We start from the raw sequence: 27192 nt of genomic DNA, 5'->3' as shown, positions 1-27192 counted from the left end.
GGAGAGTGGGAAGGGTGTTGGTGTAAAAGCAGTGGCATTGGGTAAGGGAGGGCTGTTTTAATGTTTCCATGATTTGTTCAGCAGTGAAGCTCATTTCCTCCCAGCTGGGCACATGTGAGTGTGTCCTGGATTACACACAGCTTTTTTCTCCCTGCCCCTGTGTGTGTGTGTGAGAGACTGTGTGAGTGTGCACACATGTGCACGAGAGTTTACTGGAAGAAATTTGTAGCCTAACTTTTTCTCCCCCTACTTTCTTCCTTCCTCTCTCTTCCCTGCGAGCAGATCTGTCCGGGTCTCTCTCCCAGACACCATCGCAGCAGTGCCACGCGTTCCTTCCTCCACATCCTCTGCTCGGTCATTTCCTTTTCCTCTTCTCTCCCTCCATCTCTTCATCTCTCAGTGTCTGTCCTCGTAGCACCAGTAGTCGGCTTAGCTCTCGTGGGGGAAGTGACGGGTGTTCGATTTCTTCCACAATGGAAACTCAATCTGGAAGCAGAGGCGAGGAGCTGAAAGCTACGGGACACACACGGTCTGCTGACGCCAAAGAGGACCTGCAGGAGAGCAGGCGCATCGAGAGGTTCGACATCCCACTCACCAACCTGAAGAGCATGTTTGAGAAACCAACAACACAGAACACGGTGAGTAAATGTATGTAGTCCATATCTGAAAGAAAGTGCCTATGCTGAGTCAGCTTGACTGCCAGAAATGTGACTCTGATACTAATAATACAAATTAGTTTTTGGGTCTTATTGGTTTATTACATTTAAAATACACTTTCTGAGCATTTCTGTAAGGATATGATCTCACTAATAGTTACAAGTCATTGATATGTCTAGTCTCATATTTGATATGCAAATAATGAAACAAATTATGACACTGCTACAGAAAACTCTGTACTAAGATACAGAACTAACACAGCTACTGTTACTGATGAGCAAAATCTTAGTTGTTATGGTAACATTACATTCTAACAGGAGTAACGTTGAGTTCAACAATTCACAAGAAATTGTTAATGCAAATAAGGACTCGTACTAAAATCCCGCTCGAGTCCATCTGTGATAAATGTGAGTTAGTTTACTTAAAGTTAGCTAAGGTTAGTGGTAAGAGGTTATTTGGGAGACCACAAGGTTTTCAATTTACATTTCATGCATATTCATGGTATATTAAAAGTGTACAAATGTTCCAAGGCCAATTTAACTAGCTTTAGGGCATCCAAAAATATTAGACAGTGTATTGTTCTAGAGAGATTATTAGTAATGGTTTTAATGAAAAGTTATGGGTACTTTAATAAAGTGTGATAGTATTTGATTTACATTTATGCTTAAATGTGTACACCAGGTTAATTGTAAGATCTAACCCTAAAAGGGGAAGCAGAGGATTTCCCTATCAAAAAGGCTTCCAAGTACCAAGTGCAACAGCTTTAGGAGCCCAAAAATCCAAATGCTCTCAGACTTTATTAATGTTTACATTTGATTAACACTGAGTGACTTTTGAAGGCATTTGAACTTTTGGGGATGCCCCCTTGGTCAAAGAAATGGCACAAAAGTGCCCTCTAGTGCGCCCTTACACCAGAAAAAACATGATAAGGCTTTAGGGTCCCCCTATGGTATATAAAACATAATAAAGTGCCCTCTAGGGTGCCTCTATAGTAAATAAAACGTGGTAAAGTGCCCTCTAGGCTGCTCCTGTGGTAGACAAAACAGGATTAAGTTCCCATTTAAGGTTCCCTATGGTAGATTAAGTTTTATAAAATGCCCTCTAGGGTGCCTCTTTGGTAAATAAAATGTGATAAAATGCCCTCTAGGGTGCCTCTATAGTAAATAAACATGATAAAATGCCCACTAGTGTCCCCCTATGGAAGATAAAATGTGATAAAGTGCCTTCTAGGCAGAGAAAACCTGATGCTCACTATAGGTGAGAAAATATAATGTACTCTAATGGGTGCCCTTCCAGTGGAGAAATGGTGCCCTATAGGCTCCTCTATATGCATGAAAATGAGAAAATTAGCACCTGGGGTGCCTCTATGGTAGAAAAAAAATCTATGTGCCCCTGTTCAAACTGCCCCCTAACTCACTGCATGTAGGGGGTTCCCTTTTTATATTTTCACCCCTGCCCCTCAGGCAGCTTGTGTTCACCCCTCGGTTAAATCTGTGTTCTAGAACCTTAAACAGAAAACAGATTTCCTTATGAAAGAGAAGAATACAAAGACCCCTTGAGGAGCCTGTTTTTAGGAGTGGATCTTGAGTTTATATATCAGTCACTCACACACATACACACACACACACACACACACACAAACAGAGTGGATGGAAAGAGAAAGAGATGTGTGAGAGTGAGTAAAAGAATGGTCTGAGGAGAACCAGCTGTTTCTCTTTTTCCTTTGCGCAACTTGAACACTTGATATCCAAATTTAAATCCCTCGTGATTGCCACGTTCATTGCTTCAGCCAAGCGGGACTGCAGGAATGACTTAGTTTCAGTGTTATCTGAAACTTTTATTATGCCTTTTATTATTGATTAATTTTCCTTCTTTCCCCCCAAATGGTGGACTATTTTATCCAAAGCGGCTGAAGAGTGATTGTACCTCCTTTCCCAGGTACCACGTAATTCAAGCCGGGACATGTGGGCGGAGCTAAAAAAAAAAATTCTGTAGTGTTGTGACTGTCTGCCAAAGTTTCTTTTGTAAAAAAAAAAAAAAAGAATTGATTTTTTTAATTAATTTTGCCTGAGAAATGTTTAATGTTTGCCTATATGTAGCTTAATTTTACATTAGGCACCATCTATAAGTGACACCAAGATCACAAATGGCAAAAGTCACCTTGTTTGCTCCATACATACACATAATATAATGCTGCTGTACACCCTATCTACTGCCCTACATGCATAGTGTAGAATGACATTCATTAAGATTGAACCAAATCCTTGTATTTTTTGTAATTTCTCTGTATTTGCACTCAAACGGAAAAGTATTGGCACCCTTGGCTATGTTTGGGTGCACATGCCTTCCATTGAAACTAACTCTCAACCCACAGCAGTGCATCAAACAAAATGGGTGTTTAATTTAAGAATAAATCAATCAGTCAAGTAGTAAGTAGCAAAGCAGTGCTTTGTTAAATCCATATTGAATTTTTTTCCTAGGAAAAGTTAATTGTGTTACAGTCAGAGGTGGGAAGTAACAGACTACAAACACTTTGTTACTGTACGTTAATCTGGCGTTAAGTATCTGTAGCATTTTAGCATTTTCAGATCTAATTTGCTAACAAATCTAAACTTTCAAAAGATGTTAAAACAAGAATGAGGCCCAATATCCATCAGTGTACTCTATCAATTGCAGTGTACACTTTGTATTTATCAATCGAGTTTGATATTGTATTGTGGCAACTAGCTATTGGCATTCGGATAATTATTATCATGTTAGCTAACATTTGAGAGATTAGAAATAAAGCTGTTGATAGTTAGCCTTAGCTAATGTTTTCACACATTCCTTGACTCCTTAGTGAAAAGGGCACTCGGTAACTAAAATCAATGTTTGAGGCGGACGACTGCAAACTTGACTGAAGAATGTGGAAAAACTCTCCTCTACGTTGTGCAGTAGGCTCAAAGTGACCTATGGAAGTATGGAATAAGTATGGAATAAGTATGGAATAAGTATGGAAGAAGACAAACAGAAACTAAACATGACGGTTAAATCACATGCTAGTCCTCAGAAGTGCTCCAAACAAACATAGATGTGAAATATAGTCGGCTGTAAATGGTCAGCAGAACTTCCATACCAACCATTCTGTCCTGTCAGAGTCCTACAGTGTGTTATCAACCATTTCATAACCCTAGCAAGTGACTCAGAAACACGTGAGTCATCTTTCTGGCACGCCTGTGCGTATGTTAGGTTTAAAAAGAGGGAGCGCAGTGTGAGGGAAAGATTTTCAGCTTTTCCAAAGGAATTGAAAGGAACATCCTTTCAATCCTCTATTACTTATATCTCAATTTTAATAGCATGCAGATGTGTGACAAATTAAAGGGAAAAACAATACAATGTGTGTTAGCAAGGTGTTAGTCCACCATGAGCCACCAGAACAGCTTCAGTGCACCTCAACACCGATTCTGCAAATCACTGTGAACACATTGTTCTTCCAAAACACATTCCCTCAGTTGGTGTTTTGATGATGATGATGATTTTATAAAGTGCTAACAACTCTCCAAAATCTCCCATAAGTGTTCAAGTGGGTTGAGATCTGGTGATGAGGACATAGTATATGATTTACATCATTTTCATTCTCACCAATGAGCCCTCATGCCATGTGACCCTCATCAAGAAAATCAGACTCTATCTCACCAAACAGGCTACACGACTACTAGTCCGGGCTCTTGTCATATTAAAACTGGACTACTGCAACACACTACTCTTGGTCCTCCCAGCCAGCTCCATCAAACCCCTTCAGATGATTCAGAATGCAGCCACACGCCTTGATTCAACCAGCCCAAAAGGACCCATGTCACACCCCTCTTCATCTCCCTCCACTGGCTTCCTGTAGCCGCCCGTATCAAATTCAAGGCCTTGATGCTCACGTACAAGACCTTGTCTGGAACAGCACCCCCCTACCGCAACACTCTCCTGAAGGCTTATGTTCCCTCACGCAATCTGCGTTCGATTAATCACCGATGATCAGTAGTGCCTACTCAGTGTGGCTCAAGGTCCCTTTCCAGAACCTTCACACTAACTGTCCCTCAGTGGTGGAATGAAGTTCCAACCTCAATCCGGACCACAGAATCTGTCACTATTTTCAAAAAACAGCTAAAGATCCACCTCTTCCGTGAACACCTAACTAACTCCTACAACACCAACCCCACATTATCCTTATATAAAAAAAAACAAACAAACAAAAAAAAAAAACCTCTACACCTCTAATCTTTGCACTTTGCTTCTCTAGAACTCAATTATAAATCTTGTATGGTAGCACTACTTGTATTGTTGTATTGTTCTCCACTTGATATATATCGCTTTGCTTGTATATCCTCTTTTGTAAGTCGCTTTGGATAAAAGCGTCTAGTAAATGAATAAATATAAATCTAAATGTAAATGTAGCACAGTTGAATGCAAAAGTTTGCACACCCTAAGACGAGCAGGACATTTAATGCAGCTTAGGTGTTACAGATTTTCAGCAGTAATGAAAATGGTCAAAAGGTGAATGTTATGATATTAATAAATCTATTCACTTCTAAATACTTTTAAGGTCTCCTGCTGTGGTGTTTGGATGTTTGCTAAATCCTTTGTGAAATCTGTTCGCTTGTTTTTCATCCACTCCTTGGTTGTCACTGTTGCTAAACACTTTTGATATCTTTTTATTACATTTTCCAACTATGTGAAAGGTCAGTGTTTTCTGTTTGTCTTGTTATGGATATTTTCCTGATTCCCGCTGACACTTCACAGGAAACTGCGTGAGAGTTTGAGCAAAATGAATGTGCTGAATATTTTGTCATTAGACACCTTAATGAGACACACAGAAATTATTTAAAGACTTCAGTAATCTATCAGTTGTAATGGGATTCAATAGGAGATCACTTAATTAAATGAACATTGAATTATGCTTTGTAGATAAAATAAAAAAAATTATGTCCAGTTTTTATTTTCCACCCAGAAATCAATGGAGCTGTAACTTTACCAGTCAGATGTAGGTCTGTCTTGTGGCCAAGATAAAAAATCTCTTAGTGATAATAACTGCTTTACCACAATTAACACAAACTCGCTAAAAGTAGAATCACACTCATCGGATCTGTCAAAATAACAGCAAACTAACACACTGAAGCAGCCAGAGGCTGCCAATTCATTCACACACACACACACACACACACACACACACACACACACAAAGCAAATTATAGGGCTATTTATAAGAAACCCAGTGTTGCAGAGAGAGTCCAGAAATAAAATTTAAATAACATATTGTTACTTTGTCTGTGTGCATTTCTGTGTACAAATCTGTGTGTGTGCATGCATGCGTGTGTGTGTGTGTGTGTGTGTGTGTGTGTGTGTGTGTGTGTGTGTGTGTGTGTGGGTGTGTTTGTGTGTGTGTGTGTGTGTGTGTGTGTGTGTGTGTGTGTGTGCTGGTGTTTCCCATGTTTCTGAGAAACATTTCATGAAGGAATACTCATTTCATGAAGGAATACTCCTTCAATTTCTCAAGCTAATCTCTAGCTACCGTATTTGTTGCATATGTAAGGAATAAAACACCCTGTGATATGCTGTTACGGGAAAATAATGAACAACGTGGTGCAATGTGGCCTGATGTGAATCAGAGTTACTGTTACCACCCTGAAGTTGATTATTTTCCTGTAACAGCACATCCTACAGGGATTTTTTCCTCTTATACTACAGCAATTTGCCAGCATTATCATTTCTTATTTATTAAAAAAAACCAGAATGTCATACTTTTTATCCATTTATAGTTGTGGAACTTCCGTGACAATGTTATCACTTACGTTATAGCAGCTGTAAATATATGTTCTCTCATTAGCATCTCTTTGTTCTCTCTCTTGAAAGTATAGTAATAAGACAAAAATGCAGGTTGTTACGGTTTACTGACTGCCCCAAAAACCCTCAGCCCATTAGACTTCCATTAGAAGGTATTGTGTTAATTTCTCAGTACAGGGAAAAGTATTGAAATTCTTTGTCTGTGGTAATCACACATACAGTATTCTACAGATGCAATGGATAGAGATTAGTTTTAAAAGGTTTTGAGTATTCCTTTAATGACAGCTCAGCATTAAAAACTAACGAAACCTCTGTAACTAACGAAAACCTCTTCTGTTGTGTTTTGCACAACAGAAAAAAAACTTGTGGTTGAATTTTTGTCTTTGTTCAACGTTTTATATCTGACCTTCTAAACCTCGGTATGTACAGTGCGAGCCATGTTTAGTAGTAAAGCCTCGTGAAACGTGGCAGAGATCCAGATGTGGTCTCACCCACCACATCAAGTGTGTGGGATTTTCTATAAAATCAAGCCCTAGATTGAAATTAAGATCCTTGTTAACTGGCTCATTTCTGAGTAACCGCCACAATTAAAACATAAAAAAACAAATCCCGCTTCTTCAGGCTGCTTAGTATATATCACTGATTACAGATTGTAAGTGCCGCAATGAGCTTCAATTAACATGAATTTAAAAAATGGCAACCATTTACATTTGATAATAGTTAATAATATGTCGAAATGTCAAACAAACCAGCCAAACTACAATTTTCATACCATTTCTGTCTGTTTAAATGCTTTGCTCAGAATTTAAAGGGGCAGTCTGTAATTTTTTTTTACAGGGGCATTTTGTAATTTTTGGATTCCCCCTGCTGTCTTGAATAGCACATGTAATTTTTTAAAAAAATTAAGTAACCGGCCATCGTCTTGCTCCATCCAACCCCACATGTTCTGCATAAACTACACATGCCTTATGAGTTACGTTTTCTTGAGAAAGCTCAGGGATGTGTTCCAGCTTGGGGATGGAGCTAATTTCTGGCCCAGAAAAGCCTAAAATCAAGAAATCCGCCAAATTCACTACAAGGCTCAAGGCTATTTTGCGAATAACAGTTTTTCTAAGGTATATTTTACAAAAAAAAAAAAACAATTGTAAATAATATTAAGTGCATCTTTAAACAAGCCACACACAAATTTAATCAAAATGTTCAGCTTGGTGTTTCAGTGCTCTAATATAACGTAGCATGTTCCTCTCAAACATGTGCTAGTCAGATTGGGCCAGTCATATTTTCTCCTGCTGGTAGAAACTGATAATTTTTAATTGTCTTATATTATTTAATACTTTCAATATGTTAATTCGTCCATCCATGTTTTCAAAATGGCGACCGGAAAAGGCTACAAATGTGTGGCGGTCTGGGAAAATTCACAAGATGTAACTGATGTTGAATTCTGGCAACCAAAACAAGACGAAAAATGTTTGACCAAAATTTAGTTTTTTGATTTACACTTTTTTTTAGGTGTAAGAGGTTTAATTTAACACCTTTACAAAATGTGTTTTACCAAAACAATGGGGAAATGATTTTAATTTACTTTTTAATAGAGATGCCCCGATGTATCGGCCGATAATTTAAAAACATCGGATGATCAGGTCCGATTATATCCTGTCAATCAAAAGAGGGCGGGAAAACACATTGATTTTGTGCTGTGTGTAAAGATGGTCTCTCTTGTGTGGAATGACGACAAAACTGCAGTTTGTAATCTCTGTAATCTCTGCACTGATAAAATTTTACACCAGACGCTGCAGCAGTGAAGTGGGAGTTTCAGCGTCAAGTCTAATTTAATTATTAATTTTTTTTTGCTGCACTACTCGAGCTGCTCACGCTGAATTAAAGCACCAGTACATCGTTGAAAGGTTTAAATGAAGATGAGTGACAAAAACGTATATATTGCACAGAAAAATATATTTGTAGAGTAATGTATTTCATATCCAGTTAATGTTAATATATAAAAAAGTTGATATTATATATTACCAGTTTGATGTCAGTGATGAAGTAGAAATGCTTTTGTTTGTGGTGAGTGAATGTGAAGCCTAACAGGGGTTTTTTTTTTTAGAATTCAGTCAATGTTAATATGAATTAATAACATTCAATAATTAATAACATTCAACAAGTTAAGAAATCTTACTTTAATCTTCAGAATTTAGTTAATGTGTTAATGTTAATTAGAGTAATGTATTTTTGGTTTATGAGACCAGTTACTGTGAAACAACTTGTTGAAATGGAGAGAATAAAGTTTTTATTTGCATTTCTTTCAGAATTGTGGAATTAATTATTATTAAATTAAAAGAAGGCATAAAAGGCAGAACTACCAGTATCGGTTATCGGTATTGGCCGATATCACTCTGAATAATCGGTTATCCGTATCGGCTGAGAAATTAAGTATTGGTGCATCTCTACTTTTTAACCTTGCCAAGGATATCTTCCTCCTAATATCGCATTATGTAAGGAGCCACTTTAACAATTGGGATTTCACTAACAAGTGGGACTTACACAGTGAAAGTCACAAGGTGATTGTTGTTGTATGGCTACTGTTGTTGTGTATATTGTTGTATAGCTACTGTTTGTGTTGTAAAGAAACAGATATAAGCCTAATCAATTTATCTCAAATTTTTTTGACAGGCAATAATACAGAACTACTATTTTCCTCTGTAACTGGAAAAAAGGAGGCTTTAACTTTGACATAAAAAAGCTATGTCACATGACCAGGAAGTGCTGTTTGCACTTGTTTTTTGCAGTCACATGACATGATGAAGGTCATCATCAGAGGGCACTCAAAATGTGATTCATTTTTCAATAGGCAAAATTACTTAAAGGAAAAAAATTTAAATGCTATCGGAGATAAGTTAACATTTATTTTTTGTCATTTATACAAATTTATATATTTTGAGTATTCTGATAAATTGTAACATGTAAGTGATATGTGATAATGGAACTGTTATGTGCATTCATGAATTGAAACAGGCCTACATAGCAAAATGGTATATTTACGATAGAATATTACATGTTTTCACGTGCCAAGTAAGAAAAACTGTTGTAATTTCAGTTATTTTGCAGTTTCACCTTATTTTCTAAAGTTTACCTTTCAAGAGAAAAAATTAAAAAGATACTTCACGCAAATGTTTGGATCTGATTTTTGTATGTAGTTTGAGTGAGAAAATCCATCCACATACTTTTTACAACTGTAATTCCTTACAGAAGATATCACTTTTACATGCTTACTAGATGGCAGAAAATGCCGCAATTTATCGTCTGGAAAATGCAGTAACTGGAATTGTAATCTCATACGACTTGTTATTTTTGACAATATGATACTTGTCAAAACATTTTGACATTTTGACACCCCCCACAAAGACACAAAGACACCCCCCCCCCCCCCCCAAATTGTTTAGTGTAAATGTAATAATTCAATGCAGCAGAGGGTTAATCTGATGCCGGCTCTCAAAATCACTTTTCACCTTTTGGTATAATCATATTTTAAGGTGCTATAACATTACTTGCCTTTAAAGCCAGTCGTTTTCAGAACTACGTATTTAATTTTTAAATTTTAAATTCACCCCACAGGTATACTGTGTATACAAGATACTACTTACTTACTGTTAAATAGTATACTACTAAGATAAATTAAATTAGTCAGTGTGTCTGCTAGTTTCGCTGTAATTACTGAATAATTAGTAGTAATTACTCAATAACCTGCTTTAAGATGAATAACTAAATAATAAGGCAACAAATATTCAAATATCTGAGCATTTATTAATGTGCAGTGAGGCCATTTAGAACAATGTCACATTTCAGCCAGAGGAAATCTAATCTGAAATCTCTACAACGTTCTTGGCTATAGTTCACTTGAACCCTGAATTTCCTCTTTCCATGTGTTTTTGCTGCCACATGTGCACTGGATTGAAGAATGTATTAAATCGTTACTCGTTTCTGAGGAGGAAGAGAGAACTTTTACAGATCCAACTACTTTGGCACACTAAAACATGAAACATGACCTCTCTATTCCTCAGCGTGGTTTAATAATTCACAGACTTTCTGCTCCCTCTTTCTCTCTGTCGCTCTCATTCTGTATCTCTCTCTCTGGTTCACTTGAATGATTTATGAAGCAGGCAAGGGAACACAGGGAGATGGACAGGAAGAGCAGCAGCGAGGTCTGTTAGACTTTCTCTCCTCCTGGCAATCTGTATGCTTTAAAGGTGCTCTGTGTTAAATTTAAACATGTCTCTAGACCTTATATAAACTATCTAAAGATAGTTTTTATTATACTGCAGCTTTGTTCAATTCTCAAATCTAATTGGTCAGAAAATGTTGATTAATTTTCCAAAACAGCAGCATGACAGTAGTTCCGACTACAAATCACAGGGTTATATTAATGCACTCGTTCTACATTATTTTCTGTAGTAACAGCTCGCACAGGGACTTGTAAATCATTGATATGGCGATGTTTCCTCTGAGGAGACATTAGCATTAGCATTTTTGGAAGGAGTGTCCATTGTGAGCACTTTGAAACAGTCTGCAGTAAAGCTGTAACGTTAAAGCGTACCTATTATGGTTTTTAAATGTGCCTAATTTTGTTTTAAAGGTCGCATACAATAGATTTACATGCATCCAAGCTCAAAAATCACTTTAATGTACTCATAATTTAAATCCCAACATTTCATTTTTTTCCCCTAGTGTCACAAACGACTCGTTAAATGATCCGTTCTAAATGATTCATTCTGAACTCCTCCTTTCAGAGAGTATACTCTGCTCCGATTGGTCAGATGCCCCAGTCTTTTGTGATTCGTCTACCGCTGTCAGCGAGCAGCCAATGAAGATCAGAGGCGGGACTTTTTGTTATAAACCTACGTAGGTTAGTACAGGAAATAAGTCTGGAATCACTAACGACTCGTCTCAGCTGTTCAGAATCGCTTCCTTCTTTGGGAGTCAATAACTCCGTTTGTCGTGCGCTTTGGTTTTTGAAACTTTGCCGATGTTTTTACATTCAAAAACAGCTCTATAACACACTACATGAAAGGTAATATTTCATAAACCATAATAGGTGCACTTTAAGTTTTCTGCCAGGAATATAAAATGTTATGCATATAAAATATATATAAGTGATACTAGGAGCGTACTTGTTTTGTGGATGTTCCACAGCATTAACTGTAACTTAAACGGATAAAAAGTATGATGTTGCATTCATCAACAAATAAAGGATCGTTGGCAGATTGATGTGGTATAATTTTGAAAATAGGATTATAGGGAAAGAATCAACTTCAGTTTGGTGATGGTGACTCCGTGTCACCCTGATCATTTTCCTATAACAGCATACCCTGTTGTGTTTTATTCCTTATTTACTACATGCTCTGTAGTGGATCTGGTTTGTTTCTTCATTCTAAGCTTTTTACATTTTCCTGCCTCAGCTGGAATTGTGTGTATGTTTGTCACATTTCCTCATGGCTTTTGAGTGGTCCAACAGAAAAGCGTTCTCCCTGTCCTCAGGAGATCACAAGCTCAAATCTTGATGATGCCACAGTAATCCATGTCTGCGAGACAAGGGAGCAAAATTGACCGTGCTCTCTGGGTGGTATACTCTCACTCTCTCTCTCTCTCTCTCTCTCTCTCTCTCTCTCTCTCTCCTGTCAATTACAATGACACTAGCTAATCATAGGTGTCTGTGACCTCATGTATGCAGAAGAATGCTGTCTTCCGAGTGCATTATGCTGCCCTGTAACACAGCATAAGCAGCAGTTTGCTGTCTTAAAGATGCAGTTGGCTGTCTTCACGTCTCTCAGAGGAAGTGCGTGCTAACCTTCATCTTTCCTATTTGGTGGCTGTCATAAGAAATCCTATATGACCAAAAGTATGTGGACACCTGACCATTACACCCATAAGTGGGCCTTCCTCAACTGGTGCCGCAAAGTTGGAAGCACGGAATTGTCTAGAATGTCTTTGTGTGCTATAGCATTACGTTTTCCCTTCAAGCCCAAACCTGTTTCAGCATGACAATGCTTCTGTGCACAAAGCGAGCTGCATGAAGACATGGTGTGTTAAGGTTGGAGTGGAATAACTTGAGAGTCCTGCACAGACTCCTGACCTCAACCGCACTGAACACCTTTGGGATGAACTGGCATGCTGACTGCGCTCCAGACCTCCTCACCAACATCAGTGCCTGACCTCACTAATGTTCTTGTAGCTGAATGATCATAAATCCCCACAGCCATGCTCCAAAATCTACTGGAAAGCCTTCTCAGGAGAGTGGAGCTTAATATAAGGGTAACGGGGGACTAAATCTAGAACGGGATTTTCAGCAAGCACATATGAATTTGATGGTAAGGTGTCCACATACTTTTGGCTATTAGCAGGTGACCAAAAACCTGAGATGAAAATGAGGGTGTGTATATGACAAATTGGGTGTGGCCAGTCTGTGGGAAATGAAAGGCTTGTCAGTGTTTGCATTGCATTTGTAATTCACGTCACAGACAGCAGAGGGCATGAAAACTTTTAAACTGAGTTTTTTTAAAGAGTGACACTGAAGGTTAAACTGATCTGGTAGTGAAATGTTTGTCATTTCATGTTTACTAAAAGGCATGCTTGCGTATGCTAACCAACAGAGGGCAATATGATATTTTGATTATTTATATCTTCCTGTAAATAGGACAACCTCTAAAGAATGTGTTCTAATATCTTTTGCATGTAGGACAGAGATTCCTTTCGGTATTTCCAGGAGAAGACGTTCTGTGTTTCAAAATACCAAATCTGGAGCAAAACAAAACTTTGGCGTGTTGTGTTAGACAGTAGAGTGATGATTTGATTATTCGAATAGCAAGCTGATATTAAACAAATTTTGTTGCTGCAACAAAATTAGGACGCATCATAACACGTAAACATGAGAGGACTTCCTGGAACATACACCAGGTTGAACATTTGCATTCACCGTACAACTGTTTACTGACAGGCTGATAAGCGTACTGTATGACCAGTTGTTACTGTTCCTATAGTATAAGTGATAAGCCTGTTGTAAAGCCATGCTCTCTTTCAGCACAATAATAATACTATTTTGTGTAAGATAACGCCAGGCTAACAGTAGCAGTCCAGTGCTCTGTCTCCTGCTTAAGTCTTGTCATGCAAGGGATGCTAATTATAGGCTGAGTGGTGCACAGGGTGGCCTCATGTCTAAAAGTGAAGAACACACAGGCATGCTGTCATCCAGGCCTCAGTACAGACTCATAGCTAAATCTATGAGTGGAGCTCAGGCTAAAAGTGGCTCTCTCGCAGTGACTGGTTTATGCTTACGGCTTTGTTAAAACGGGACTGTGCGTCTAGGCATGGCTGCAATCATTCATGCTTCTATGACAAGATGTTAGGCATTCAGGATGTGTGGCAGTCCTTCTCATGTCTTAACACATGACATAAGCATCAGTCGTCATTTATTCTACATTCCATCAGGGCTGTGTTCAACAGGTTTCTGAGAAGATTCCATATGAACAACCTCCCGCTGTGGTATTCACGAGTTCACAGAAGTCAAAATTGCTTGTTTGTGATGTAATCTCTCAACATGGCAGGAGCACGGTAGATCTAAAGATCTATATTTTAGTTTATGTGAATCATTTAAATCATCATTTAAATTTTGTAATAAATTATTTTGTGCTGCTATAGGAAACAAATAAACCTCGGCCAACATGAAGCAGACTTACTTTTGCTACCTCGTGGCTGATTATTTTCCTCAAACAGCATGTCCTGAAGTATTTTATTACTCTTATACAACACCATTTCTTTTATTAATTAAAGTCTGACACACCATACTTTTTACTATAGCACATTTAGAAAAAAAAATGCATTAGACAACCTGTTGTGACAAACATTATGACAACGATTATTACAGTTACTTCTAACATAATGACAACTTATGACAGCATATCATATCAGGAATGACTGGTGTATGGCATGGTGCAAGTGCTGCCAATGATTCTATATTGATGGTGCCCAATTTTGTATTATCTGTCTTAGCAGAAAAAGAATCATAAGACAGAATACCAGTCATTGCAAGCATTTTGATATTTGGCGGTTGCCCAGGAACAGAGTTCACATGAGTTTAACCACTTTAATGAGTATATCATATGTTTGAGTTCCAGTGTCAAAAGCATACATTCACAATTATAATTTGAATACACCATGTTTTCAGATCCATTACAATGGAACAGAATATATATTCAATAAAACATACTAAATCTATTAATGAATAGAATAGAGTAGTATAGAATATATTCAATAAATAGGACAGTGGGTAGAATAGAATAGAACATATTCACTAAAATAGATATAGAGTTAATAGAATTTATTAAACAGAATAGATGTATAGTCAATAGAATCTAATTACATTCACTAGAATATAATAGGATAGAACTAGAAAAATATAGTATCCATTCATCAGAATAGCATGTGCTCATTAGATTAAAATTCTATTAAAATGGAATAGAAAATAGTATATGCTAATATATTCAATAAAATAGAATACTGTTTCATTAGAATCAAATTCAATCGAATATAATCTATTCTATTGAACAGAATTTGATCCTAGGGTGAGGAAAGAAAAAAGAAATTCACTAGAATAGAAAGAATACTGTATTCACTAGGATAGAACTATAGTTAATAGAATACAATAGAATTGCAATCACTAGAATAGAACTAGCACCATATAGACTTTATTTATCAGAATCGATTATTTAGTGCAATCAAATTCTATTCACTATAATACAAATGGATATCCTTATTAGAAAGGTGAATGGAATAGAAAATAATATGGAATATATTCAATACAATGGGAATACTATATTCACTAGAACGGAATTGTGTTCAATAGAGTAGAATCACATTCACTAGAATAGAATATTATGTTCACTACGACAACATTTTAGTCAACTGAATATATTCGTTACATATATTGTTTAGTAGAATGAAATTATTCCTACTGGAATAGAATGGAATTATATTCAATAAAGTAGAACTGAGAGTAATATATAATATATGTGTAACAGAATAGAATAGAGGATGAGTCAGCCAGAAATATTTAGCTGAGCTGAGAACTGAAACAAAACAACAAAACATACTGTACATGCATCCCCCACATGAAGGCTTTGTGTGTGTGTGTGTGTGTGTGTGTGTGAAAGAGAGAGAGATAGAGAGATAGAGAGAGCGACTGGGGGGCGGGGTTGGAGTGAGTGAGTGAGTGTGGTGCTTTAACGCTGCCATGTACTCTTGTTTGTCTAACTGCAGCTTGGTGACTAATGTTTAAAAATGTCCACTTACCACACACAGAGCCTGCTGAGTGATGAGAGCCTCTCACTGCTGTTCACACAAACAGGAACCCCCCCCCCCTTTTCTCTCTGTACCTGTTGTATCTGTTCCTCTCTCTCCATCTCCCTCTCTCTCTCTCTCTCTCTCTCTCTCTCTCTGTGTATCTGTTTCTCTCTCTCCATCTCTCTCTCTCTCTCACTCTCTCTCTCTCTCTCTCTCTCTCTCTCTCTCACACACACACACACACATGGCAATGTTTTAATGCATATTAAATCATAAACAGACATCTGCTACACTTGAACAGTTTTTAAATGGACTCTGTCAATCTGAACATGATTATTAGAAGCCATTAGACAAAATGAAATCAATACTGGCTAACAGTAGCCAAATAGTTATCTGAAAACCACTAATTTCAGAGTGAAAAATTGTAAACAGAAGCTGGAAGGAAAAACACCAGCTAGACTTGAATGAATTCAGAATCTAAGGCATCTTTGAAATGAGATCAGGAAAGATTTCATATTGCACCTTTAACATATTTCATTGAATTAATCTTTAATTCAGGTCAGATCACTTATTCGTTTGACTAAAACATTTATTGCAGGTACTGCCTTTGCAATCATTTCCTTTAAACCTCTCTCATCCTCTTTTTTTCTCTGAATGAATTATAACACCTGTTTCCTGCCAGGCTTAGTGATCTCTGACCTCAGCATAGTCCAGACTATGTGGTTCTAACACGCCGTAACACGACTCTCCGTAGCACACACTTCCTCGACCCTTGTCGTGCATGTGTTTGTATTTGTGTGCGTGTGTGTGTGGGTGTTGGCACATAGTGTCATCGTTGCTTTTCCTGCTGTTTTGTATGGCCTTATCCAGCTGAGTGGTTGTCGTGGTAACGCCACAGGGGAGGATATTTGATTTGCAAATGTTATAGGAACACAAGAATAATGAGGAGAAGTGAAGGGAAAGGAGCTCAGATATATTAATGGGGTAAAGCAGTGCATGAAACAGATCAATTAATAATTATTTTTCTGATACAAATGATTTTTATACCAGGTGCTGTTGAATTCTCCATTCTGATTGGTCAGAAGGTGTTCATTTTCTACACCAGTAATTCTGACTGTAGTTTATTCAGGTTTATATTAATGCACTCGTTCTAATATGCTATCATTTCTATAGTTACAGTTTACACACACTGACTCACAACATGATCTGAGAACTTTTGTTTTCTAAAAGGAAGTTTTCCACCACAGGAAAGTCTTCAGTTTGTGCTTTTCTTTCTTTTTTTTTGTAGTTATGACTATTTATAGCTGCTCTAAAGTGAGTGATAAAAGGAACAAACTTGTTTTGTGGTCTTTCCACAACGTTAAATGTAACTACAAACGGATAAAAATGACAAAATGCTCTTTAATTAATTAAAACATTATAGTTGTTGGCAAATTGCTGTGTTGGAAGAGAAGTAAAACAATTCAGGACATGCTGTTATTGTAAAATAATCACCTTCAGACTCTGCTTCATCGCACCAGTTTGTTGATGATTTTCCTATTTCAGCATATGGTATGTGCAGGGTGTTCTTCTGTCAAGGACGCTGATGTTGACTCAGCCCTCTAATCTACCATAGCGTTCCATTTAACCAGAACATATTAAATATTAAACTGTTGATATTCCGTTAATGTTAAAAGGAATGCACACATGCACAACCCACATACACATATACACACACACACACACACACACACGCACACACATACGCACACACACACGCACACGCACACACGCACACACGCACACACTCACACACAGTGTACAGTAAAACGGATCTTTATTATCCACTTTTACACACATAGGTAAACTTTCTGGTTGATGCAAATGAGCAAGGTCAGCAGATTATTCCGGTGTGTAACCACTCCTCCTCATCTTCTTCGTCCTGCTCTGTGTTCCCGTTCTCCCTAGGAAGTGAAAGGCTCGTCCTCATCCACTCGCAGGCTTACAGATCAAAGGAGCAAGGGATCATCGGAGAACCAGGTGTCCAATCAGAGTGAAGAGATGAGTGACTGTGAGTACCACACTGGACTTCTAGTTTTACTTTGATGAGGATAATGATGAGGATGAGGATGATGACAGGAACTATGTTGTGTTCAAAATGGCACTGCAGAGTTTATTTTGTAGTGTTAGTGTGTGTGTGTGTGTGTGCGTGTGTGTGTGTGTGCGTGTGTGTGCATGTGTGTGTGTGTGTGTGTATGTGTGTGTGTGTTTTCAAGGTGACATGATTGAGGACCCATCTGTATTTCTGTGTGACATGTTGACAAGTGTGATGACATGCCAGGCTTTATGTGTGTATGTGAGTGTGCACATGCACACATATATTATCCCATTATCATAATGTTTTGCTCTGTTACGCTACTATTACGGTTTAATTTATCTCTGTTATTTAATCTCAAATACAGTCTTTACACACATTTTCTGATTGTTTTTAGTGAGTGCATGTGTATGTGTGTGTGTGCGTGCTTTAGTACATGTTTAAGCATGAATGCATCGTAGTAGCATGTTAGCAACTCAGCAGCTTTGAATGATTTAGAGGCTTTTAGATTTAGCTTGTTATGTGAGGTGACGTGTTGTGTGTTAAATTTAAGCGTGTCTGAACCACTGAGTCACACGTCTTTCTAATCTGCCCATCAACTCTGCTTTTAAATAAACATGTTTATAATGTTTCACTTACATGAAACAGTATGTGTGCACATACACACACATACACACACACACATATACACAAATCATATTTTTATCAGTAAGTGAAATCAAATCAGATGCTGAAGCTAGAAAACTGTGGTGTTATAGATTTAACATTGGCATAAATATTGTAATATTTATTACAATAAATACAAAATAAATACAAAAATATTTATTCTAAAAAATATATACATTGTTACACAATGTAACTAATATGTACTGATGTATAAGGAGATTTACATTAAGCCCTGGTCTTGAGTTAATAATGAAAGCTTTCATATGTACTGTAACATATGAAACTATTTTATGTCAATAGAGACAGGGTTAAATAAAGTGAAAAAGAACAAAAGAACAATAGGCCTAAATATGCCTAGAATTCTTCAAAAGCTTGAGTGCAAATGTTTACATCTTCCAGGGTATATTGGTAAGAAAATTCTAAAATGTATATATCTTTTTTTAATTAAAAAAAAAATATAGAAAAGAAATGCTTAGTGGTTAGCACGTTCGCCTCACACCTCCAGGGTCCGAGGTTCGATTCCCGCCGGGGCGGGAATGTGCGGAGTTTGCATGTTCTCCCCGTGCTGTGGGGGTTTCCTCCGGGTACTCCGGTTTCCTCCCCCAGTCCAAAGACATGCATGGTAGGCTGATTGGCGTGTCTAAAGTGTCTGTAGTGTTTGAATGGGTGTGTGAGTGTGTATGTGATTGTGCTCTGCGATGGACTTGCACCCTGTCCAGGGTGTACCCCACCTTGTGCCCGATGCTTCCTGGGATAGGCTCCAGATTCCCCCGTGACCTTGAAAAGGAGTAAGCGGTTGAAGATTAATGGAGAAAAGAAATGGAAATTAAACTAAATGAATAACAATTCTAGGAAGTTGTCTCAACAAGACAACCATCCAAAAGCATATCCAAAACAAACTTATAAACTTTTAAACTAGAATATTTATATCATGTTCAGAAAGCATCCGTTCAGTATTAATATTTTAGTGTACACAGTTCGGCCATTTGTGCCATATGTAATATTGAAGGAACATCTGTGAAACCTAAAACACTGGACATCTTGTACCTTTAAATGAAAGGTCTTCATTTTGTCCAAACCTTTGCGCTCGTCTGTATGTATATAAGATGTCTACTTACAGTATCTCACAAAAGTGAGTATACCCCTCACATTTGTGTAAATATTTGATTATATCTTTTCATGTGACAACACTGAAGAAATGACACTTTACTACAATATGACCAGTATGAGGGAGTGTGAGAGCGATGACACCAAATTTAACACACCTGCTCCATATTCACACCTGAGACCTTGTAACACTAACAAGTCACATGACACCGGGGAGTGAAAATGGCTAATTGGGCCCAATTTGGACATTTTCACTTAGGGGTGTACTCACTTTTGTTGCCAGCGGTTTAGACATTAATGGCTGTGTGTTGAGTTATTTTGAGGGGACAGCAAATTTACACTGTTATACAAGCTGTACACTCACTACTTTACATTGTAGCAAAGTGTCATTTCTTCAGTGTTGTCACATTAAAATATATAATCAAATATTTACAAAAATGTGAGGGGTGTACTCACTTTTGTGAGATACTGTATTTATGTTTACAGTGTGTTTATTTCAGAAATGGGAAGTTTCAGTAGACACTATATTTTTCCTCAAATTATTCAGGCCACTAGTGGGAGCTGCTCCTGTCCTGAAATAATAATAAAAAAATAGGAACATTTATTTTAGGTGAGATAGAAAGAGAAGTAATTTCTTCTGTAATTAATGTTCCTGACTCAGAGCATTAGCACTCATTATAGACTGCAAGAGTGGGTTAAAGTGCTGATTAAAACAGTGAGCCAGTGAGAACCTGTGCTTCTTCTACATCCTGTATTTATCGAATGTGTCTTGTGGTGGACTGTAAAGTGGGTTTGTCTGCACGGTTGATCAGGTCATGTGTGAGAACCTATAATGGACTTTATGGCCTAGTTCAATCTCATGACATCATTTGTACTGACTCGGTCTTCCTCATACAACTAGCACAGAGGTTAGTGATCTAACTAACAAGCTAGTAAACTAGCAAGCTAAGCTGCTAATCAGTGAGCTAATATGAGCAGGAAGCATGTGTTCTTAAATGCGGGAATGCCTGCTGTTATAATATGAATACAGCAAAACTCTTAGGTTCACTTTGTAAACATAGATTTGATTATTTTATAAATGTATTCGATAATTTATCTTTTATGAATGAAAGCACTTATGGAATAAAATACAACTGTTATAGAATAATAATCAGTGGCAGTGCAGTGTTATGTGATGGAGTTACTGTTACTACTACCCCTAAAGTTGATTATTTTCCTATAACAGCATGCCCCACAGTAATTTACCAATGATTATAATATTTTATTTATTAAAAAAGGACCGAATTTTAGAGTCATAGTTAATATTTTGTAACCTTTATGACCTCTTGCAGCTATAAATAGTCATTCCCTCACCAGCCTCTCTATTTTCTCTCTCTTAAAACAAAACAAAAAACCCAAAACAGCTCTTGATGTTACATAGAAACCACAAAAGCACAAACTCTGCTGGCCTGAGGATGACATAAAACAAAACGTTTGTTACAAAGTGCTCTGACTGGAGTGTCCTTCCATAAATGTTAAATAAATGCCTCAGAACAGAAAATTTCAAATCAATAATTGTACACATTTTTTAAAATTCTGTTTCTGCGGTGTATCATCCATACAAGCTCCTATTAGAACGTATTACAACAAGCACTTTATGATAAACACTTGAGGAAATAGTAGTTGCTGTAGCTTTTTTATGCTTCAGAGAACATAGCAAATAAGTAGTAGAAGGTATGCATTGACATCACTTTCCCGCCGGAACACGCCCCCTCGGCCGGAGTGAGTGGGAAAACATCAATCAAAATGGCTGCTTTTAATAGGGGAAGCTGTGAAAACACTAGTATAACTAAGGATTATCAGCTTAAATTAAAGGCAGTTGGACTCGACAGTGACCCTTACAACTTGCCCAAGAACCTGTGGTCCATGGACGTTGGCATGTGGCCAGAAATTGGTTTTCCCGACATTTATATGTACCTGATTTCGAGGTCAGGGAAATACACTAAGCAAAGCCTGAAGGCAAACAAAAGCCTTGACACTTGGTCCTACTTCCAGGCGGGATTTGTTGGAGAAATTAAAATGGCAAGATCACAAATAAACATTCTGGTTGTATGTTCAAATATTTTTATTTTATTCTATAATTTTACCTGCTAACCCGTAAGCTAGCTAGTACTACTTAGTTTGTAGCTAACACCACTTCCACTTACTAACGTTATATATTTGTAAAGGTAAAACACAGTCAGAGAATGAATGAATGAGCCCCCCATTATTCATCAATGGAAATAGGCAGCGTTTAAAAAGAAATATGTAGGTATTTATTCATCATTGTACAACATGAATACCACATGAAAAAAGAGCTTACACTTACACTGCTCCACTTTGTAAAAAAAGACTGAATGGTTTTTGGCACTCTGTAAAAAGATCGCTCTGAATTCTTGTTGAATCTGGTAGCACAGTTGATCGCACAACAGCTTTTTCACATTTTAGATGTGTTTTCCTGTGTTTTGTGGAATTCACGCTGTATATGACTGTATGCTGCCACTCAGTCATTTTGCCACTCAGTGGACATGACTGCGGCGAGTTCCGGTTACCGTGATGTCACGTGCATTCCCTCTATATAAAATCATTTAAATATAGCCATTGATGGGTCTTATATACTATGTGTCTGTGTGTGTGTGTGTGTGTGTGTGTGTATGTATATATATATATATATATATATATATATATATATATATATATATATATATATATATATACACACACACACACACACACACACACACACATGCACACATAGTAAATTGGAGTACATATACAGAGTATATATTTGTATTTTATTATAAAACTTGCATAATCATCCTCATTTACTGACACTCACTAACGGGAACTCCCAGTGAGCGATTACTGAAAACACTCTTCCTGCGTGTATATTTAATTTGTCAGTCCTACTTAAGGTGAGCATGACTGAACCTGATGTCTCAGACCATGTGTGTGAGTGCATGTGAGTGTGTGAGGTATGACTGACTGACACTGTCTCTCTCTATGACTTCAGGTTAAGGGCATGTCTGGTAGCTGAGCTAAAAAAGGACCACCATGCTCCTGATGCTGGTCATCTTTTTTTAAAGGGGGGGCGGGGGTGCTGGGAGAGGGGGTATGGGGGTGTTTCTCTAAAATAAAACCAGCTGTCTCGGTCTTCGGCCATTCTGAAGTGAACAGGACAGAAATCAGGAGCTGGTCTCCAACACTCATACACTCTTTCACACTCAAAACCAGGCAAGGCTTAGCGAGATCTGGGATCTGTATCATCCAAGTGACTCTGTATCAATATTGTCAGTGATCAAGCTACATAAGGTGAGTACCATTTTACTGAGATGGAGCAGAGAGTATAAAACACGTGGCATCAAATGTGTTGGACTAGATTTAAAAATACACCTACAGTTTGCAGTGTACTTGAATTTAACAACATATCATATCCTACAATACTAAAATACTTGAGAAGAAATTGTGACGCCTGAGCATTTTCAAGATCTTCCAGTTCTATTCACATTTAACCTAGTCGTTTCTTTTTTAGCACGTAACACCAAGTCTGGTCATTGCTGTTCAAATGAAATACTTCATTTAGTGAGTGCTGATTAACTACGCATGGTGTGTTCACATGTTGCGCTCTCACTGAAAATGAACGTTAATGAGCCGGATTTGCATGAGCACCAAGTAATGAAAGATTACACGGTGTTTAAAAAGTGAACGAGAGTTTCAATTGTTTTTTGAGCTCTGGAATGCTAAGACCTTGTTTCTGTGAGTGAATTTAAACTAGCGATGGTTATAGGGCTGGATTTATTTCAACTTTCTATAAATGACATCGCAAAAAAAGGTACAAACACAAATTCCACCCCACAGTCCAACCTGAACCTTCATCTGTTTTTTTATATGACCATGTTGACTTTTTTTTTTTTTTTAAACGTTTCACTTAAATCTTAAATGTTTTATTTAAACTTTGGGACATGATTGAGAAAGGAAATGGTATCAAAGGAAATTCTATAAAGCTGCAAAGAAAAGAACTTATAAAAGTTTCATTTGGATGTCTCAAAATGGGACTCGTCTCAAATGGCTTGTATGTCCGAGACTGTGTGAGTGCGCTCAGAATAGAGACGATCTCTAGAAATATCAGAGAGAGAGAGAGATACTTAAGAGCCCTTTAATTATTTTCAGTCTTTTTTATGCTTATAACGAATGTGATCCTTATAATAAGGATAATAATAAAAATAATAGTAATTGAGTGTAAATAGATTAGTATGGCACTGAATTATGGGACAAGAGGAATTTAAATACAGAGGATTGAAAGTGGAGGAGTGGAAATACATTCTCACGCTTCTGACTTTTAGGAAGTTCCATGTCCAGGAAGTTCTTCCTCTGAAACATGATGCAGAGCAGGATTTAAATTTTTACTCCACAGCATTGTAATGCATCTAAGCTTGACATCCTCACTACCCAGAGCACTCGGATTTTCATAGTATGTGAGGACCTGATATTTGTGTGTGCGATCTGTCTCTGCATCCCTCCATCCCTCTGTTTAAAGAGTGTCGTGTGTCCTCTACGTTTCAGGTGTAGAGTTTCTGACCAACTGCCACTAAAACCTGGTCTATTCGAGGCCGCATTTCTCTCTTTCTCTCTCTCTCTCTCTCTCTCTCTCTCTCTCTGCCTGGATAGCTTTACCCTGACATGCTCTAAATAGCAGCCCTGTTAAAATTAACAGCCTGGGGAACATATCTTTGTCACATGATGCGCTTGCAGTGCTTAACTGATGTAAGAGCATGCGGGTTTATGACACAGTAATGGCGAGCGGCCTAAATCTGTAAGCACTTAGCCATCACTTTAAAAAAATGCATTTTCAGATGTTAATGACATCTGGTTATTGTTATTACAAAATACATACAGCTGCTGCTCAGTGTATTAGAGCCATTTGTTGCAGAAAGATTTCAAAGGTTAATCTAAAATCTTTGTGGCAGTGATGAAGTTAATCCTCTATATATCTGGGGTGATTGATGGAGCTGACTCACGTTTCCATTTTTACATCAGCATCCCTCATACCACATACCTCAATAATCCTGTAGGTCTAACCATAGTTAGAGAGAGAGAGAGAGAGAGAGAGAGAAAGTACAAGAAAAAGAAAGACACAAAAGAGAAGGAGAGATACAGAAAGAGGGAGACAAAAACTGAGACAGAGAGTTAGACAGAGAATGAGAGAGAGAGAAACAGAGAGAGACAGACAGAAAGAGACACGGAGAGAGAGAGAGAGACAAAGAGAGACAGACAAAAAGAGATACAGAGGGAGAGAGAGAGAACTAGAGTTAGAGACCGAGAGAGAGGCAGTGAGAAAGTCAAAGACTGAGTCATAGAGTAAGACAGAATGTGATAGATAGATAGATAGATAGATCGATAGATCGATAGATAGATAGACTTTATTGATCACATGAGGGAGATTGTTACTTTTTTTAAATAATGAGAAAGTGAGAGAAAGAGAAAGGGGGAGAGAGAAAGTACAAGAAAGAGAAAGACAGAAAGAGAAGGAGAGATACAGAAAGTGGGAGAGACAAAAAGAAAGAGAAAGAGAGTAAGACAGAAACAGAGTGAGACGGAGTTAGAGAATGAGAGAGAGAGAAACAGAGAGGGACAGACAGAAAGAGACATGAAGAAAGAGACAAAGAGAGACAAAGACAGAGAAAAAGAGAGATACAGAGAGAGAGAGAACTAGAGTAAGAGACAGAGAAAGACAAAGACTGAATCATAGAGTAAGACAGAATGTGAGAGAAATAGATAGATAGACTTTATTGATCATGTGAGGGAAATTGTTACTTTTTTAAACAATGAGATAATGAGAGAGAGAGAAAGAGAGACAGAAAGAAAAAGTGATATACAGCAAGACAGATAGTGGGAGACAGAGTGAGAGAGAGAACAGAGAGAGAGTGATCAAGAAAGACAGAGAAATAGAAAGCTGGACAGAGAGGGAGACGCATACAGATACAGAGAGAGACAGAGAGAGATACAGACAGAGAGAGAGAGACAGAGAGAGACATGCTGTAATGAAATATTACGCCATTATGAAGTGGGAGGTTTTGTATTGGAGTTAGATCAAGTCATTTCTTTCAAAATACAAGTAAAAATGTATATCATTCATTTAAGAAGTAGTTCAGATGTTGGACTTGTGATGGGAAGGTCATGAGTTCAAATCCCAGCACCTCCAAGCTCCCACTGCTGGGCCCTTGAGTAAGGCACTTAACCCTCAACTGTATACAAGTTGTATAAATGAGATGATTGTACGTGGCGCTGGATAAGGGCATCTGCCAAATGACATAAATGTAAATCTCATATGACCTCATACTCATGAGCCAAACCAAACTACGTGGTGTCCCACTGGTCAAAGAACCTGACTATAAATCAAGACAAGCTCTAGTTCTGTTGTGGTTCAGCCCAGTTAAACGCTGTACCTTATACAACTACCACTGAAGTAAACCTTCGAACTGGTATACACTTTGAACATTGTGTATAGATTGGAGATTCAGCATCATGATTGCTCAAAAAAAATCGTGTTTGTATTCCAGCTGCAGGCAGCATAGGCATTTCATTAGGAGACCCTGAAGGTGAAGTCGAGACCGTCCCTCTGAAAGAACGACTGGCCTTGTACCAGGCTGCCGTCAGCAAGGAGGAGAAAAGCCCTGCTAGTGTGGTAAACACACACACACACACACACACACACACACACACACAGCTATCAATTTACTGCTTCCAGGGTAGGGAGACGAGAGACAGGGTTCCGCTTTCCTCTGCCACTTCCTGGTTAATATTTATCACTGTGTGAACTAATCTAAGAGAAAGGGCCTTAGAGAGACATGTCACTCTTATTATTTTTCAGCATTGTGCTTCCGCCTACAGGACAAACTAAGCAAGAGCATCTCAGTGATATCCGTGTGTATGGGTATTTATTTGTGTGTAGGTCATGGAAGACTCTGAAGCATGCTCTCTGCCAGGTGGGCTTGCCAGTGTGAAGAAACAGTTTGAGAGTCAGAAAGTCAGCTCCTCATCCTCATCGCAAAGCACTGTCACACAATACCACTACCAGCAGAGACAGGTAACATTCAGCACTAACACGCACTGCTCTATACTGAATCAAATCTTCGGTAGGCATCATGTTTGCCTTTAACATCATCATACATTACCAATTATAATACAACTAGACTAACAGGTATCAGGCTATGTAAAGCTGACTATAAATTTGACGCATAAGCTAGCTACATTCGTCGTGGTGTTTTGTTACTTTAGCTTCCCAAAAATGCTTTCTTCCAAATGAACCAAGGTGAAACATGGCAGGACGGACAATAAGAGCCTTGTATACCAGAACACGTGTGTGTTTTATGTATAGTATGTGCTTATGTTACAAATGTTGTCATATCTATCAACAGGAGGTGATGAGCTCATCTGAAACGAGTGTGAAGAGTAGTGTGAGAGAGAGTCACGATGTCAAGGTACAGCAGTTGTACACAAGACTGCAAAAAAAAAGCTGCTATAAAAGA

The 27192-nt window shown here is 37.9% G+C and overlaps 1 protein-coding gene across 4 annotated transcripts in view; it reads left to right on the top strand.

Annotated features, from left to right (window-relative positions):
- The window catches only part of xirp2a (xin actin binding repeat containing 2a), a 38350-nt gene continuing 11158 nt past the window's right edge, over positions 1-27192 (top strand). Inside the window, exons 1-6 of one of the 4 annotated variants that reach the window (XM_053638623.1) lie at positions 1-114; positions 283-638; positions 17746-17848; positions 26224-26348; positions 26616-26750; positions 27082-27144. In XM_053638623.1, the coding sequence (XP_053494598.1) occupies positions 69-114; positions 283-638; positions 17746-17848; positions 26224-26348; positions 26616-26750; positions 27082-27144 (828 nt within the window). In that variant the 5' untranslated portion in view covers positions 1-68. Of the gene's footprint in view, positions 115-282; positions 639-10270; positions 10668-16712; positions 17640-17745; positions 17849-22427; positions 22976-26223; positions 26349-26615; positions 26751-27081; positions 27145-27192 lie in introns of those variants that run through there. The other 3 variants (XM_053638624.1, XM_053638625.1, XM_053638626.1) reach the window with 3 other exon arrangements.

The sequence above is a fragment of the Ictalurus furcatus genome, chromosome 12 (genome assembly GCF_023375685.1).
Source record: "Ictalurus furcatus strain D&B chromosome 12, Billie_1.0, whole genome shotgun sequence".
Lineage (NCBI taxonomy): Eukaryota > Metazoa > Chordata > Actinopteri > Siluriformes > Ictaluridae > Ictalurus > Ictalurus furcatus.
This window is presented reverse-complemented; position numbering and strand designations above follow the sequence as displayed.